The sequence below is a fragment of the Melampsora larici-populina genome, assembly GCF_000204055.1.
Source record: "Melampsora larici-populina 98AG31 unplaced genomic scaffold MELLAscaffold_50, whole genome shotgun sequence".
NCBI classification, from domain to species: domain Eukaryota; kingdom Fungi; phylum Basidiomycota; class Pucciniomycetes; order Pucciniales; family Melampsoraceae; genus Melampsora; species Melampsora laricis-populina.
In genome coordinates, this window is record NW_006768814.1 from 219,705 (window position 1) to 238,232 (window position 18,528).

At 42.4% G+C, this 18,528-nt stretch overlaps 4 protein-coding genes across 4 annotated transcripts; all 4 read right to left on the reverse strand.

Moving 5' to 3' along the window:
* Nucleotides 1-557: 557 nt before the first annotated feature.
* Nucleotides 558-10,045, reverse strand: MELLADRAFT_117828 (uncharacterized protein; the record flags this gene model as incomplete). The annotated part of the gene is made up of 24 exons (XM_007415401.1): nt 558-903; nt 984-1,102; nt 1,206-1,328; nt 1,415-1,649; nt 1,733-1,845; nt 1,911-2,152; nt 2,221-2,560; nt 2,626-2,731; nt 2,812-2,949; nt 3,016-3,171; nt 3,247-3,447; nt 3,515-3,678; nt 3,751-3,934; nt 4,005-4,262; nt 4,337-4,646; nt 4,734-5,479; nt 5,554-5,943; nt 6,036-8,105; nt 8,172-8,272; nt 8,343-8,841; nt 8,904-9,316; nt 9,651-9,780; nt 9,867-9,912; nt 9,987-10,045. The coding sequence occupies 24 exons, from the start codon at nt 10,043-10,045 to the stop codon at nt 901-903; spliced, it is 7,146 nt and encodes a 2,381-aa protein (XP_007415463.1).
* A 781-nt stretch (nt 10,046-10,826) lies between these two features.
* MELLADRAFT_30421 (uncharacterized protein) lies at nt 10,827-11,069 on the reverse strand (the record flags this gene model as incomplete). Its single annotated transcript, XM_007415400.1, has 1 exon — nt 10,827-11,069. A coding segment is annotated over one exon (243 nt), but the record flags the coding sequence as incomplete, so codon positions are not given.
* A 1,351-nt stretch (nt 11,070-12,420) lies between these two features.
* MELLADRAFT_67140 (uncharacterized protein) lies at nt 12,421-14,262 on the reverse strand (the record flags this gene model as incomplete). The annotated part of the gene is made up of 4 exons (XM_007415399.1): nt 12,421-13,270; nt 13,348-13,416; nt 13,483-14,016; nt 14,204-14,262. 4 exons carry the CDS (start codon nt 14,260-14,262, stop codon nt 12,421-12,423), a joined length of 1,512 nt encoding a protein of 503 aa, XP_007415461.1.
* A 1,513-nt stretch (nt 14,263-15,775) lies between these two features.
* Nucleotides 15,776-17,621, reverse strand: MELLADRAFT_39227 (uncharacterized protein; the record flags this gene model as incomplete). Its single annotated transcript, XM_007415398.1, has 10 exons — nt 15,776-15,912; nt 15,979-16,083; nt 16,170-16,602; nt 16,744-16,808; nt 16,881-16,961; nt 17,036-17,119; nt 17,193-17,288; nt 17,355-17,367; nt 17,437-17,483; nt 17,552-17,621. 10 exons carry the CDS (start codon nt 17,619-17,621, stop codon nt 15,776-15,778), a joined length of 1,131 nt encoding a protein of 376 aa, XP_007415460.1.
* Nucleotides 17,622-18,528: the final 907 nt, after the last annotated feature.

Sequence of the window (18,528 nt, forward strand, 5' to 3'; positions counted from 1 at the left end):
AAAACTTTGTTTGGTGAGTTTCTTGAACCAATGGTTATCAGACTTCAATTACAGAGTGAGATGGCTTCCAAGAAGTATCTGGGATGGTTAGTCCTAAGAATCTCTAAGGAGCTATCGTAAATGTGGAGCTGTCATGTATATAAAGAATGAAAGGTTAACATTTATGTATATGGAATGCCAAAGATGATAGCTGACATATAGGATTAGCACAGGGAAAACGAGATTATTTAGCGCTCTGTATACGTACGAAGCCACACATTCGGTCTGCTTGACAACCTGCCTTAGTAGCTCAGTGGTAGAGCGTTTGCCTAGTATGGCAGCAAAAGGTCCAGTGTTCGACTCACTGTTGAGGCATTTCTTTTTACCTTTTGCCCACTTTAGAAGTCACTATTTTGCTTCAATGACGCTGGGTGCTTGATGGTATCTTCAGGATAACTCAACATTGGACAGTGACAAGAATAAGTTTTGATCCGTAACTCAATACCAATTGGACGCAATGGAGAAAATAAACATGTGTACTCCGAATCATTTCGTCATGCAATTCCTAAAACAAGATTAATCGAAAACAAAACAAAAATAGATTTCCTATCACAATGATCCTATGACCAAACTTTCAAAGGATATAAACAATTTACATACAAACCCAAGCTCAACCAACCCCAATCAACTTGTTCAAACTCATTAACCCCCAAAAGGAACATATATATATTGATTTGTTTATATTGTAGTTGCGTAGGATATCTCATATTGAAATCAGAAACGATATACTGAGTTGACAAAGACAATTATGTATACAGTAGAAGAATATAATACATCAACAAAGAGATTGTCATAGACAGTTGAGCAATGATTCACATATTTATTAGTGCAAGATGAATCTCAATCCTGAGTTCACATTGTTCACTATATCCCATCAAAAAAGATACATCTCATCAATACTTGCAACATAGCATCAAAAGCCGAGTAGGATTCTCAATACTCACCCAGAATGGACACCATCCAGTAAAGCATTGTGCCAGGTTCTCGGCTGATACAGCTTTTTGAATCAACTTATTGACTTGATCAGCGACACTCAACTCTTCGTTAGGCTTGAAATCCCGGCCTGATAACCACACGCCACAAAGAAATCATAGTCATATCATCAATCACCTTATCTTTCACGACGAGAAAGGCGTGTGCGATGTAAGAGGAATCATCTAACTTACCTGTTAGTTTTTGCTCTACTCGGTTGACGACCATTAGGGCTTTATCATTCAATACTTCGGCCTGAACAGTATCATACAGATTGGTTTCCACTTCTCTTGGCCTTCGCATCCGTGGCCCACCCTCTACACCATATCAAAATCGATGGTTAACATCAATCAATAGGCTTCAAGGAAGAAGATTTGATCAAGAAACATCTGAAAGCTCGTACCTGTGTTAGCACCACCCTCTCGTTCATCTAATTGTCGACCACCCTTGACCAATCTCCAATTGATCAATGGATCATGTACAAAAGCCTCCAGTACAGCCATAATACTCTCCTTATTTGATCTCATCACTCTCATTGTGTTCTCACTTGTGATTCGGTAAGTACCTTCAACCCCACTGATTTCCATCGCTTGTACTAACATTCGAGTCAACCTAAACGGTATCCTTTCGGGCCATTTCTACTCAAAGATTGCAATACCGATCATGAAGGGCTGTCAGTCAATGAAGATCAAACGTGAATCAAAATCTAGGGGAAACAGACTTCTCGTGTCATCGCCACTTCGAAACAATCACCAAAATCGACATGAATGATCATCCCTGTAAGTCTATCCAGCAACAGATTCGAAGGATGTCGATCTCCAAGCCCAAGTACGTCTATCATCACAATCATGATCAGTTATCAAAGGACCTTCAAATCACAAAAAGGCAGTTGTGCTCACGTCCCACCATCGACATTACAGCCAATGATCGTGAATAATTGATCCGACGATCCAACCAAGCTTCTGAATTTCGACTCTTTAGCCATAACACTCGATAAAGATCTTGACCAGTGGTATTATCCATCGCATACTCAAATACTTCAACTTTCTGAGTCAAACATAGCCGTTCATGATCAATCGCCATCTGTTGCATCAGTCTAGCTTCTATATTGAGAAGGATTTTACGTCCCTCTCGATAACTCCTGTCAAGCGGCACGAAAAGAGATACACGTTTTGAGTAAAAAGCCAATGAAGTCCAAATTGTACAAACGATTGACTCAACTTGATCAACACATGTAACGTATCTGTATTCTCAATCCAAGCTAGTAAACCAGAATTAGGAGCCAAGGGAATCACAGCATATCGACGGATATTCAAATGACGCTTGAACGTCTCGGGGTCTTTTGATAAAAGGGTATTGATCAATCCAAACAGTTGCATCACACGCTCATCCTGACGTAGATCTTCATGACCTTTCAATAAGAACCTATAACATCGTCCCTCGCTACCGACGATTGATAACTCTCTTGGTCTTTGTTTGGAGCCCATGATCTTACATATCGGTGCAATGTGTGATATTGTGATGACCGGTTTTCCGCTTCGATATGTACCTATGTGATATGGGCCACATAAATAACGTAGGCTACGTCGAGAAGTTGGGTTACACCTTACTGACCTGGTACAGCGATCTCCAGATCCCGAGCCTCCAAAAGTGGTGGGGATACAGTTTGCATATCCAACATATGCGTTGCTGAAAGCAATTTGGATATTCTTCGGAAGACCTTCATGAACCAGACGGTAGGAGGAATGGTGAGCAAAGCATTTCCTCATGATCAACTGATCCAATACATTCAACACTTACCTGATAGTACAGATCCCAAGCTTGATTGAGATCATTCACATCACCGCGTTCACGATAACGCCTACAACACGCTCGAGCTTCCATCAAATCATGCCCATAGGTTGCTGCAAAATGAGACTCGCGAATGGTTTCGGGACCCTAGTGTTTAGAAATATAAAATTAGGATCTCACCGTCAAGAGTCGTGCACCATTTCAAAAACCGACCTTTTCCAACATATCATGCAATGGCTCTAATGTAGCAAACATAGCATCGATGTTGTGATCACCGTAGAATAGCCTCGAAGCTTCTTCTAGTCCTTCAGACCACATCTCAGGCCAAAGAATAGCCGCACGTACGAGCTCGCTACTGACAAGAAGTGCCTAAGATGAATGTTGAAACGTCAACTCAAGAGAGTCATGAATATCCAAGATGTTGATTATGGAGAAACGCCTTACCTGTTCGATGAGAAGTGCACTATGCATCTTCATCTTAGCGATGATGTCAATTGCTGCCCTACGTCTTGGTTCATTGGGGTATTTAGAAGCCACTACAAGAGGGTATACCAATGCTTGAGGGTGAGCTTTACCAACTTCGCAAAGAATGTTGTGAATAAGCCGTCGAACGTTTGCACTTGGTGCGTGTATTCGAGCGATCAACTAAATCATACACAAAAAAGCATTAGAATAGACTGCTAAGATTGATCAAAAGAAGTTGAGAGCATACCTGCGGCACCACCTCAAGCCATGTATCGATGGACACATTTCCAAATCCATCTTGAATAGCATTGGCCACTACTTGGTGATCACCATACTTGAACCAGATCCCCAACAAACGTAGGATGTCTTGAAGAGCATTGCCAGGCGAGAGCGCAATTGACTTGAAAAATGCTGGATAATTGAATCCAGAGAAGTCAGTCATCGATGAACGAAATACGATATGTTTATATGACTTTGACCTACCATGGACAGCAGGTACGAGATGATACTGCACAATCTCGACCGGTACCGAACTAGCATCCTGATTCCGTTCATAATGCGAAGCAACCTTTGAATTAGCCAAGGCCCACGCGTGCCAAGCTTTGTACCACTCCGGATCAAGCTCTGAAGATAGCTTATAAGATTCGAGGATGTCGACCACGGCGGACTACAAGTTCACAAATGAATCATCAATGAGGGTCTACGATGGATGTCAGTGGGGGAAACAATCGACTCACCGAACTCCAATCTTCTTGTAATTGTGATTGCCATTCACCCAACTTGAGGTGACATCTCGACAACAATCGCTTATGTTCGATCATTCTAGTCTGTTGCTCAAAGTCATCATTTCCACTTTGTGCCATAGCACGATTATGATCAAATACGTCTTCACCTAATCGGAAGGTGAAGTCCTTCAGATACATCAAGCTGTCTTGTTTAGCACCTGATCCCCACATGTATTTGATATGCGAGTAGATCACAAGCGGTGGACCTCGCTAAACAAAATACAGACACGGAATAGGTTCAGAACTAAATTGAATCACAAAACCTAATCTCAAAACAGACTCACAGATTCCAATCCATTACTCGTATCTTCACTCATCAATGAATTCAATGTCTTCTCCGCCAATCCTAATCGGCCCGACTTACGACAAAGACCCGCAAACTTGATCCACATCCCAACATCCTCTCTAGGTGTTAAAACTAATGCTCGAACTTTGAGAATTCGTTGCCAAACTTCAACATCCCTTTGACAACCTTTGAGTCGTTTCATCCAAGTTTGTTGAATTTGTAACTGTTTGGTTGGGTCGTCGTCTTTGCACTCTTTATAAGCAATGATCTCTTCCAACTCCGAAAGCATCTGGACTCGCACCACCAAGCTTCGTGAAGCGCATGGAAGAACAGTGTCAGATCAGAGGCAAGATGAACAGAAGCGTGTCTGTGTAATTCGTCGTATGAAAACTTACACATATGCTCTACTGTAACTTTCACCGAGTAAGGTAGACACTTCAGTGTCCAAGGTATCACGGGCTTTATTGATGAGTCGTTGTGCTACTGAATGTTGTCCTCGGTGAATCGACAAAATAGACTTGAACCAAGCTTTTTCTGCCGAGTCCGACTTGAGTACGTTGATATAATTATCCATGTTATCCCATTGTGCTAGACCCCATGCAGCAGCTGCAGCCAAAGGTGCCATCGTTCGTTTAATCTCATTACTCGAGTTTTCCCAATGCTCCTGTGCCATCTCTGACAGTGATTCCCATTCACCTAGAGCATGTAAGCATCGCATCCCACCCAAGATCGAGTCAATTGATTTCGGATCTTCTTCAAGTCGTCGAGTATAACTATTTAGAGCGTCTTCCCATCGCTCAAGCTCTTCAAACCATTCTTCCCTAATCTCCATCCCAAACCGCTGTTGGGCCATTGTCAAGACACCTTGTGCCGAATCAGGCTGTTGTAGATGTTGATTGATGAGAATCAAGCTGTCAAGAGTGTCAGCTGTCGGTTCCGTGAAAGCCTCGATCTCCTTGTAATGTAGCGCTTTGGCAAACGCGTGGCACTTTTGCGCATACATCCCCAACGTGCTGATACGAATGGGTAGAACCTTCTCGTCATGCTCCATGAACTCCGCGAGATTGAGCAGAGTCTGAGTGATCTCGGGGGGAATGGTAGGGGACGATAGAGCGGTTTGGATGGCATTCACTAGCTCCTCCTAAAAGTTTCACCCGGGAGACAAAGCTGAATATCAGAACGCTGTACATCATTCAATGGGACAGAAACACCGACCTGGTATTGTGAGTATAGCTCAGTCCAACATGACACAAATGCCGCATTAAATAACTCTCTCGCAAGTGGATGATAGACCCCAGACAGATTGGCACATGCCCTCAAGCTATGACTTGGTGACGATTGCAAAAGCTGTACTGATAGTCTCTTGATCCATTCCTTCCAATCTTCAGCTTTTGGCTTCTTGACGGTTGATGTTTCCCAGGCGGATTTGAGGTTTTGTTGATTGACCTGGAATTTATTCTGCCCTGCATCTGCTGCAATCACGGACTCGTCACTGGGGATCTGGGAAGGCTCCGTGAAACTAGGATCTGGCAATGCTTCGCCCTTCAAAAGCTTGACGACCAGTGACTCATAGAGTGGATGTGTGTATCGAGCTTGAACCAAAGCCTAAGAATTTGAGGCAAAGCTTAATTGATCTTCAGAAAGATAGTCATGGGGCATGGTTGGTAAACACGTCGAGCAAAAGAAGTCTTACGTACATGGTTGATAGTCGACAGGAATATGACAAAGTCCGGGCCTATTTGGATCATCACGCTGCTGACTGCATCCATCGCAGCCGCCCGTAACTCATTATTCCCAACATTGATCACTCGTATGAGTGGATGAATGACTCTTGAAACCTGATCGATTAAATTGATCTTCTTACTGAGCATATTCAAAGTGACAATTGCCGTTTTGCGTAGACTCAGAGGTAATTCGGGTTTTTCAATCGTCTTAATTAAACACGGCAGTACAAGTTGAACGTAGTCTTCCAAATTATTTCCAAAGGTTTGAAAAGCCTTCAAGATGTGATGCAAGGTCTGGTATTTCTTCTCTAAATAATTGGACGCTGATTCCGATGCAGGTCCGACCGTACCTGCCAATGCGATAGAGCTCATGATACTTCCTGTATTACTGTAGTCAAACGAATCGATCAGAAGTGGAAGCAGAGTAGGTAGATATGTTCTAAATTCACTCTCAAGAGCAATAGCGATTGAATCAATCAGTTCAACAATCACGGTTTGCAAAGTAGATCCACTGGGCCGGGTGACGGTCACAATTCCATTTTCGTTGACAACCACGGTACCAGCGCCGCTGATACCATTAGCTACAGCTGCACTACTAACGTTGAGGCTGCTATTACTTGTACCAACAGTGGCAGTCGCCCCGATCAAGGCACTTGCCGTAGTAGTGGTGGTGGTATTCAAGTGCCAAAAGTCGTGGATCAATGACATGATGTCCGGTAAATGTGAACGGATATGATGCTTGACCATATGAATGAGGTAACCAAGTTGCTGGAAGTAGTATTCCTGAAGGGCAACGCTACAGAGTCGCATAGCACTCAAATAAGCAGGTATCACTTTGGGTAAAAAGCCTACACACTTTAAACGTAATGATCGAAAGATGTAAATGATGGCTTGTACAACAGCGGCATGATGGTGGGCTAAGCTGGAATTGCTGAGAATCGAGAGGAGAGCTGAGAATGCAACAGTGGGGTAGTAGTGCTCATTCGAAGAGTTGATTTGATCGGGATGGGAGGGATCCGTGAGAATAGGTGCAGCATCAACAGGGGAGCCGATTCCGAGACCACTGGCCCCGAGCTGTTCAACATCACTGTTATTTCGATATGGATCCAGAGCGCCTAGGATGCCCAAGACTCGCAGGGCTTCCCTACGGACATGACTCGAACCCTCGCTCTTCAAAATGGATGTGATGATAGGAAGTAAGGTCGGTTGATCGAAATAGGGATCAATAACATAACCCGTATTTGAGCAAAGCTGTCCTAAAGTTCTGAGGGCTGCTTCTCGTTTCCCAGAAGATGAGAGGTCGCGTAGTGTGTCCATAATGAGTTCCATGATAGTGGGAGACTGGGTAATGACATCCGACCCTCCGACACGGGCTAACTCTCCAAGTGCAATCATGATCGCAGAAGCGACCGCTGGATTGGGATCTCGAGCCTTGGGTAACAGGACCTTTAGGATTGGCGCAACGTACGGTTTTGTGAGGCTCTTTGAGCAACTGATCAGATGTGCTAAAAGTGTCGAGCTTTCCTCTTTCCTTCGAATATCATTCGAATATTCTAAATCAGTCAAGAGTAGGATGAGAGTTTTACGTAGGTTGGGCATGATATAAGCTGGATTTCGCTTTGTCAATCTACCAATCGTTTTGATCGCCGATTCACGAATCACGTGTACCTCGTCATTCATAGCAATAAAAAGCTGTTTGATATTGTTCGGTTGGGCCAAAAAACGATCAAACTTCTGCTCCAATGCCTGTAAGGTTGACTGTCTAATCGAAGGTACTGGGTCCGCAATGACCACTGATAATAATTTCGTAAGTACATCTGAGACTAGCTTGAAGGCATGCGCAGATGTTTGGTGAATGATTGGATCCCGAGCAAGTAGTTGAGCGCAGGCCGCCGACGCGGCTTGTCGAACATCTGCAGATTCATCGTCCACGTATCGGATCACAATATCTCTGACAAACTCGTTCAATCGATGGCCTTGGAAAGGGAAGGAACCTAACGTGTTCAGAGCCAGTGTTACTGTAGGTCGGTCTGGTTCAATAGCCTGTAACACAAGTTTTCAACCATGTGAGCAAAATCCTTTGAAAGTTCAACGAGAGCGATCACGTACGCTAAGATCAGTTACGTTCGTAGCCCTCCAGTTCATCGGTGTTCCAGGCGGCTTGAATTTCTCGCCCGAAAGTGTGAGGGCGATCAAGTCTAACAACTTATCTATATTGCCCCAATCAATCATGTTAGAGACCGTATGATGAGGTAAAAAAAGTTAACGCATGTATCAAACCTTGTATGATTGGCAAAAGAGGCGGTATATGATGGGCCAAGTCCACTAAGGCTTCTCTCAAAGCATCAGTCAGTCCGTTGGCAAACATCAATTCCAACAATTCGTGCATATGTTTTGTCATGGCTTGTCCAACGGCGGATGCACACATACTGATACACTGAAAGATGGAACCCTCTGAAGGACTATTCTTCTTTCCTCGGTTCACAAGAGCTTCTTTGATTGAGGCCAAGATTGCCTCTAGATACAATTGCATGTGATGCTTGACTGCCAAAGCTACATGACCAATCGCATAAAATGAAGTCGTCCGATCTCGATCTTTGCGCAATTGTTCGATCAAATAAACCATACATTTATGGAGATAGGAAGAAGTGAATTCAGTGACGTTGTAAGATGCTAGAGTTGGGATCAGTTCCACCACTGCCCGTCGGACCAACGCCTCTCGATGTTCGCGGTAAGTCAAAACTTGATCACAGACTTCTTGATACCGCGATCGCATGAACTGTCCAGGTTGATTTTCTCAATGCATGCCACTGTATATTCAAAGTTGAAGATCCTACTCACAGGTCCAGCCTCGACGACCAACTCTTTTACTCCTAGCAGACTGCCATGTATGGAGTCGGATGTTCCTTGCTTGAAGCCCTTTTGAACTTGTTGTAAGACCATAAGATAGCACTCATCCCGTGTTGTACTTTCGCGAGATGAAGCGCAATAAAGTAATCCAGCCAGAGCGTCAGATGAGATCTCCCGAATGGCTACTTTTGGGTCACGCATTGCCGTCCAAAGGTTATCTAGCAAATCAGGCAAAGCATCGTATATCACACTGCTAGCGACACCTCGGACTAAGCATCGAAGCAGTAAGACAGCTGCATAACGTCGTTCTTCTTTTCGTTCTCCTTGTAGCCATTCGATGACCCGAACCAATTGTTTGCGAATAATATCAAGCATCAGACTTCCACCCTTGGTACATAACCGAGCTAAACAAACAAATAGCACAAGACCGAGCCAAGAAGATGGTTAGTTTTGTTTTGTCCTTTTTTAATATGTGATAGAAGATCAGTAGAGCGATCTAATTGAGCTGAGGCGTTGAAGAACGTGCCGAAAATCTTGGCTGCGTAGGTCATCACTAACGGATCAGCGCACGGAAGCACTTTTTGAACATAGGATACTAGCTTATAGGCTCTTGAGGTGTCATCTCCCATGATATCAATGAGTCTATCTATAAATTTCAATCGTTCAAAAGATGAAAGCAAAAGATGAAAGCATAAGTAATGATGACTTTAGGCTTGATGATTGATATTACGGAAGTACCCATGGCTTGAAGTGCCCCTAATTTTTCGTTCATATCATTTGAGGAGACTGCGATTTGAATTCTCCCGCTAACTTCATTGTAGACCTTTGTAAAAGAATCTCCGGTAACACCTCTTGAGGAGGTAAGGACCTAATAGAAGAGAGATTTGAAGTAATCAACGATTTCATCCGAATCAGTTCCCAGTTTGATGGTGTTGAGTAATGACCGTGGCATACGAATTGCTGAACCTCGTAAGCAGCTCTAGAACGAGTCTCATCGGATCTGATCAAGAATAGAACAGGATGATTAGATTATATTGTAGTTCGATAAGGATTTGAGGGCAAGTTGGTACTCACTTTGATTTCAAGTCTAGTAAGATGACCTCAATAGGCCTTGGTGCCATGGATCGATCCATCTTTGAATGATTTGATTGATTGACATTCACCTTTGAATCATGAATCGGAATGAAGGTCTTGGGATGAAATAGTTATGTAGTAGTCTTGAAGAATTGAGAAAATGTTAAAATCAAAAATCAAATCAAGAACTTCAAACCGATCTTACTACTACTGCTACACACACACACACTTCACAAACCCAAGCAGTAAGCTTCACACTTGACAATCTCAATCTCCCATATCTCACTCTATGTTCTCCTCAAGTTTCAGTTCTTCAAATAAAAAACATTCAAGTTACAATATTTCAAGCTCACTCTATGCTGATCGTTCTCAAATGTAATCAAAGTACCAAGCACTCAACTCTCAAAGATAAGATGATTACATATTTCAATTCCAGCTATAAGATAGAACCAAGCATACATACAAGATCTGATTACAGTTTCTAAATCATCTCAATGCTACATACTTATTATGAACAACCAGGTATCGCTTCACGTGGGCAAGATAAAATCCAATTTCTCAGTTTTTCCTTGGTGCAGAAATAAATCCGAATTTCAAACCCAGTTAGGGGTATTGCTTAGAAGCTTGCGGACAAAGTTGAGTAGGGTGGAAGATCCTGTATCCCTTCCTCGGTCATTAATATGACTGACGATGTTTTTAGTCTTTGAAATGTCAAGCTTTGCCTTAAACACCTTGCTCGTGTCGCAGCAGTATTCCTATTCGAAGAACGGGCTGATCTTGATGTTGAGCTATGAAATCGTATGAACAGAAGAAGTTAACATCATGACGACCCGGAGCTTGATGAAAATGCAGAGCTTGAGGAAAACGCAGAGCTTGAGGATAATGATGAATTTGAGAATGATGATGAACTTGAGGATAATGATGAGCCTGAAGGCGATCTCGAACGTGAGGAAGATGCCCCGCGTGAGATAGATGATGACCTCGAGGACGATGATGAGCCTGAAAGCGATCTCGAACTTGAGGACGATGTTGAGTGTCGGACTGATGATGAGCTTGAGGACGATGATGGCCCTGAAGAAGATGTCAAACTTAAGGACGATGTCGAGCGTCTGACTGATAATGACCTAGAGGATGATGAATTTGATGATTGCAAAGAGCTTGATGATGAAGAGCTTGAAGAAGAGGATGAAGATGATTCATCCTCCGAGTCGGTATCTTCACTTGTAAAACGGTTCGGAACCTCCTCTGATAATGACCCATTCGGATTATTGGCTACGCGTCCTGCTGTTGACAAGGGCTCTCGAGAGATTGAAGAGGAAGAAGATGAGCCTCGTGGTAGTCGGTGCCGACTGATGATTCGATAAAATCGCAAGAAACATGAAAAAAAGAGTTAGAATTGACCGTGGATTGTAAAAATGTTGATCAAAGTACTTTTCATGCAGTACCACTCTGACTCACCAATTAGGACAAGCATCATTTCGATTAAACCATTTAAAGATACATTCAGCATGAAAGAGATGAGCGCATGGAAGAACGATACATTCGACCTTCAACTTGAACTTATCCAAACAAATCAAGCAGACCACTGGTTCTGTGGCTATTCATACATATTCAAACAAACCATCATCGAATCAGATTACGAAAAGAGTCGATGAAAGTCAAAGTGAAGTTTACTGACGCGTTCCACACGGTTTTTGAAGTTCAAAGGTTATCAATTGTGAGAGAGAATGACTCGTAGCTGGTGGCATGACTGTAGGATGATAGTCAATTGGTTCAAATCGCGACTTGTGTATTTGAGGTGGGACTTGTGTGTACTGAATCTGATGCTGAGCTCTTGACTCTTGAGCTCGGTACGATGCCAATGTTCAGGTACCTTCTAACGTTCTGCCAAGCTGTCCAGACAATCAAAGACTTGTGAGAATCAGTATGTAAAAAGGGATGAAGAAAGGCAAATCGTGATCCAGCGAGGGGTACTGGAAGAACCTTCCTTCACTCTCTCATCCAAAACACACAATATAGCATCTCCATTGACATTCCACCAACTCGAATCGGGTAATTTTCCAAAACTCACGCCGCATACATCTTAGTGTAAACAGAAGCAATGTATTCTGAAAGATTCTGAACATATCGCAACAACTCGCTCAAAGAAATTCAAAGACTCTTCAAAATAATCACCCTTCATGAATAAGATTCTGAATGTCTTTCATTTATTGGGTCAATGCAGTCTGTGACAACATACCATGAACAGAAAGTGATAACTTTGATTGCGTAATACAAGAGATTTATGAATGACGAAAAAAAACAAGAAAACAGAGAAAACCAAGGATTGCTTTACTTGGATCCAAGATCATAAATGATTTAATTGAGAATTATACAAAATAATGATAATAGTTTCAGAAGTGACTAAAATAAAGCTGATAGGAGAGAAACTCATTTACAAATTAGATCCTTGATTTAAATAACTTACAGGTAAACTAGGAAAAGATGATAAAGATGAAGGATAAAGTGGAGTATTCAAGTTTATTGTATCATAAGGATAATTATATTCCACAAGCTGAAATTGATTCAAAAGTCCAGAGTTTGAAGTTGATTGGTAAGCTACATTAGGCAGCTCATCTCCGGTCAAAGGCATCATAGAACTTTGAGATAGAAAAGGTTGAACTAAAGGAGGAAAAGAAGTAGGGTCTGGTGAATTGGAGAAGAAACTGAAGGGTTCTAATAAAGTTTGGAAATTGGTAAACGGAGGAGCAGAATGTGAAAGAGATTGTGACATATCCCCAAATGGAATCACACGACTTATGTCCATTGGAGTTGTGAATGGACTAGTCGAAAAGTCACTTAGAGAAGAAGAGTTGGCGTGATGAGGTGTAAAGTCTGAATTCCTGAAACCAACGTCGGAAGATGGCATCGTTGAACCGGTAAAGATACTAGAGTAATCAGTAGTGGTATTCGAATTGTTTAACGTTGACGATTGGTTTCCTCCGACAGCCGATGGTACCAAAGGAGTTGATTGGATTGTAACAGGAGACTTTTCCTGAACCCGTTCTGTTGATGGACCGCTGAAGACTAGAGGTGCCAGAGAAGGCTTCTTAGCTTTGGGTTGACATTCGTGTTCGCGTTCAGCTTGCTTCATGGCATCCAGTTTCGCTTGTTTGGTTGCAGCCATTATCGTTGCTTTTCTCAACTTGTTCATCCTTCTCAATTCTTTTTGAACCTCTACTAGACTTTTTTCAGTCTTGGCATTTTCCACAACAAGATGTTTATGGACAGTGTTCTTGTGTTGCCTAATTAGAAAAGAATGAAGACTTCATCAGTAAAGGAAAGAACTTGTGATCACGTCTACAAGTTAAATAGCTCTCACCTCCAATTGTCTAAGCGAGTGAATGCCTTGAGGCAATGGCATTCAAATGGTTTCTCCTTTGTATGCTTCCTATAAAAGATGAACCAAACAAATTCAGAACGTATGCAAGGTCACATTGCAAACAAGATAACACACCTCTCATGTCGAGCCAGGTGTTCGACACGACTGAATTTCTCAAAACATTCAGCATCTAGTACGCATGCGAATATCTTGGCAGCATTTGGCGAGTTTGGCGATCTCTCGTCGGCGCTTTCGTAGCTCGCAGACCTTTTCCGTTTCACACTCGTAGGGGCCGGGCTTTCTTTTACTTGTTCGGTTGGCAATGACACAGTATTCGAATAATCTTCGACTGACGGAAGTTGATGATGCTCAACCTCTAGAGGTCCAACAGGATTGTTTAAATCCTGAAAAGTGCTTTCCATAAGGTCCGATGGATTGAAGCCAATCAAGTTGAAGGAATTGGTCCAAGCCTCGGTGTTCAAGAGATTGTCGGAAGTTGAAGGTTCCCAATTAGACTGAGTAGGCTGGGTTGGGTAGAGATTTTGAGATGGCGATGCTAGCATGTAGTCGGACAAAGGTAAATAATCCAAGGTGGCCAACTCTGATGAACCTTGACTTCCAATGGAAGAACGCTGAGATTGCGTGTGATCAGACAGCCCACTCAGAAGACTAAGAGCCCAGAAGAAAAGAAGACAATATATCAATAACTTAACACGACCTCAGTGATTGTGTTGTGAGTGACGGGGGACGGTGAAAATACAACTCGTGTTACGGGAATTCAAGTCATGCCTCTTCTCCTCCCTTCAGATGAAAGATTGGCTGATCATGGTCAGGTAACAAGGGACGGACAACTTACGGTTGGTGGTACTGGGGTTCAAGGAACATATCCGGATTAAATTGTGCATTAAAGGACATCTTTGAGCGGTGAACGTTCGGCTGGTGATGGGGATGAGAGGTATGTTTTCAGGGCTTAAGGGATGAAGTAGCGCAGGAAAAGATTTTTAGAGCGTTGCGAAGAGCAGATATTGGAGGAAATGGTTCGAGGTGAGAGTGCAAAAGTAAGAGCGCAAAGACGCCGAGCAAGAAGTTTGTGAGTGTACGAAAGGTGCACAAGCCAAGGTGTGAGGTTTGAAGGATGAGTCTGTTATCCTTCATCACCAGGCAGAGGTCCTTTTGAGTGATTGAGGACACGTTTGCATGACCTTCACCGGTCGAATTCATTAATACGCGCATAAGTCTTTTCTGATGCACGGTGAACTTTTGGCTTTGTAGCGCATGAACCGGACTCAAATGATAGTCCTGCAAATAACGGCAGCTCAAAGATGGCTAAAAGTTAATCAAGAATTCTGCTCGACATTGTGCTCAGACCTTATCAAATGATCAAGTCTTGGTTGATTAACATCAACAAAGACTCAAAACTAAACTCATTGGATTGTTTCCAGGAACGATGGAGATGTGACCGAAATCTAGCGTCTCATCAAAAAACAACTTTCTCATTACCAGATGGGCAGAAAAAAAATTATACCATTGCAATGCGGGCAATTGCAAGAATCCCACATCATTCATTCAAGTACATCGCAACAATCAAGACCTTTGGCTTTCGAACCAAACCACAATTCACTTTGTTTCTTGATGGGTGGTGTTGCAGCTACTTTAAGTCACTCGGCCAAAAAAATGTTGATTGCAAGCTGGTCAAGATTCATAAGGATGAACTATTTATAAACTTTTGACTTGGTCGTGTATTTTGACTACTACATTCCTGTTCTCGCATGAGACAAACAATTCATCGAATTCAACATACTGATACACGCTTAGGAAAACCAAACTAGGACTGTAACACAAGAAAGAGTCATCAAATAAACATAGGATGGATTCAACAATCATTAACCCTCAAAAATAACGATGCAATTCTGATTAAAATGAATAAAAGGGATTGGAGACCCGCTACAATCAATTTTGAAACAAGAGTGTTTTGATCTGACAGTACTAAACGTTGAGTGCTGCTGGCAAGGTTGTCCCGGGTGGACAGCAGGCCTCTTGTTCACACGACTCTTCACATTGAATTAGACACCCATCATCTTCATTTATCTAAATCAAACGTCTCACAATCAGCTACTGGAGAACATATAAGAAAACGTACCCTGAGACTCACATCAATCACAGAACTTGATTTGATCTCTTTAGACTCCTTTTGGGAAGGGAAGATTGATTTGAATTTTTGTTTGAAACTGGACGGGGAAACATTATCAAAGGTAGGTGTTTTAGGTGAGAGCTTGGTACGTAAAGTCTCGATTTGATCATCCAACAAGACCTCTGGCTGAATTGTACTGCTCAAGGCCACGGAAACAAGGGAATGTTCAGTAAATGAAAACGACAGATATATGTATGGAATGGACGATTGTGATATTATAAAGGATCTCTTCAATGTTTACCTTGAATGAATTCCAAATTTGTGAAGACGTTTTCTAATTTGAGAACTAACTCGAGTGAATTCATCATGACTTTTTATCAAGACGTGAACAGATGCGACTGATTTAGATTCGGATAAGCTCCAAATATGGAGCTCTACGAACAGTAAATCAATCTGTCAGGGTAGAAAAACAGGCTACATGAAGAAGAGACAGAATTGACCATGAACTTGTAGTACTCCATCGATAGATTGTATTGATTTCCGGACTTCACTCGTGTCCACATTCGTTGGTGTACCTTGTAATAAAATGAAGCTCGCAGATCTGACTAAGAATCCCAATCGCACATTCCATTAGGTTGTGTTTGCCCGCTTGTAAAAGTAGGGAAAGGATTTGTTGTTATGAATTGCTCACCTAAAGGAAGGGCCGAACAGAAGATGAAGATTGAGATGATCAATGTAACAACCGGATCCACATAGAGCACCCAACGATTGTGAGTTATTCTTCCAGATTCATGTACCACCGGTACGAACCAAATGAGTAATCCACTTAATATCACTCCAACATTCCCTAGAGCATCACCAAGAACGTGTAGAAAGACAGCATGCATATTCATATGTGAATGAGAGGTATGAGTCTGATGTTGATCCATAGTAGAATTCGGATGAGATTCATGCTGATTCAGTTCTGTGTGAATAGGTTGACTAGAAGTTGGGGTTTGGATATGAGGGTACTCTGACTGGAATTCTGGTAAATCAGTTGCCCGGATAGGATTATTTTCTGCATGTGAAGAATGGATACCAACTTCGTCTAGCGGGGTATTTGAGCTCGATTGTTCCCTTAAGGTCTCTTCAGGAGCGGACAATTGCGGCCGGGATGCCATGTCGGATGACGATGTTACGGGCGTGGGTGATGTAGCAACAATCCTTGAAGACTGCCCGGTAATTTCAACAGGAGAGTCTACCTGGAAAGTTTCGCCGTCGGTAACAGCCTTTTCCTTGATAGGTGGATATGAATGGGTATGACCAGCACCTCCGTGAGAATGGCCATGCTCTGATATAATGACGTAGGGAAAGATCAACAAAAATGTTGATGAAGACTAAAAGCTGAGATCAAAAGGCGTACCGTGGAATAAAGCGAGTCCAAGGATATTGAAAGCCAATCCCAAGCTCCCAACAATCACAACTAATTTGGGATTTTGAACCTCTGAGTGAATGAAAATAAATAAGAGATTGTCAGTTACCTCAATATTCAATTACTCCATTTCAAAAACTACATACCAGCAGGTTCGATTGCCTTTTGGATAGCTTGAAGCAAAATTGAAAATGCAAGCGCCAGAAGGAAGACACTATTGACAAGTGCACCTTGAAACAGCCATAATTTCACGTCAATGATTATGAACGGATGGTCTCGAATTTGAGATTCAAAGAAGCTCACCTAATATCTCGGCGCGCTGCCAACCATATGAGTATTTTTCACTTTTCATTCGTCGAGCGAGTTTGATAGTATATAATGCCACGAGAAGAGAAAAGACTGCAAAAAAGCAACTCTGATTGGGCTTAGAGGTTTAGGCAGATTTGAATGATGATTGAAACTCACCATCATTGAGCATCTGTGGCGGTGAGTAAGGTGGAAAAATATCAGTATACGAGGGATCTATCAGGATTGGCGAGAGACGTACGTGAAAGCTATCTGCAACGAGAGCTAAACTTCCGACCCAATGACCAACTGGCAAAAAAGGTTGAGAAGGGACATGAGCAAATGGAATATAGCCAAAAGCAAAGTCAGAGACTGACCGATGAGCTCGACCAAGAAGAAGGCTACATCGATCACGAGCAAGCACTTGATCCTGATAGATCTCGACATGCTATTCACAAGTTCCTATCAAATTCAAGCAATCTGGCTATCTCGTGGTAATCTTGAAGTCGGTCCTACAATCTTGAACTGACGATCCGAGTCTGGAGGTGATTTTCGAAATTTCTTTGGAGAAGGTGGAATAATTTGAGGATATGTCTATCAATTGGATGCTAGAAGGGACAGACGCACAAGAGCTTGATGGTCTTCAATGAAACCTACGAAGCCCACAGGATGATTGTGGAGAAGGATATTCATAGGAAAAGTCTTACAAGTGGATCACGCAAAATGACGCTCAACTTTAGTTGTATAAAAGATCCTCGAGATCTAAGCGAACAGTTCACAAAGGAAACTTTGAAACAGATGCAAAGAGATGAGCCCCTAGTGCTTAGTAGTATTGAACGTTTATTATAGTACCAATTGTTCAACCTTTCTTCATCTTGATAGGATAAGTTCCCTATTTATTCAGACAAACGTAAACACCCTCCTGATTCCAGAGCACTTTGATGTCTTGTTGCCTAACTATATGCATAGAGACCCTAGAGAGTTATAGGATCCGAGGACGGCAAGGTTCTCAAAACTGACTTTACCTGGTTACATAGAGCTTTAACACTAACATGGAGCATTCATTCTCACCAACCTCGTTTCATTTCTATTACGACCGATCCCAAGGTTGCCTTCCAGCCTTCGCTATGGACAACGCTACCATTTTTTCTCAAATCTCAAGTCGTTTTCAATTAGCGCTAGGGCCAAGTTCAGCCGACGTAGTGTAAGGAATATGGGTCTACAACTCAAATAAGTTGCCTTTAAAACGTAGATTGGTGGGAAAACTGCCCGTGGATCATGGACTTAATGACGACAGGTTGTTGCTCTTCAGAAGCTTTGCAGAGGAAGACATAGAGGGCTCTCAAAGCACCGG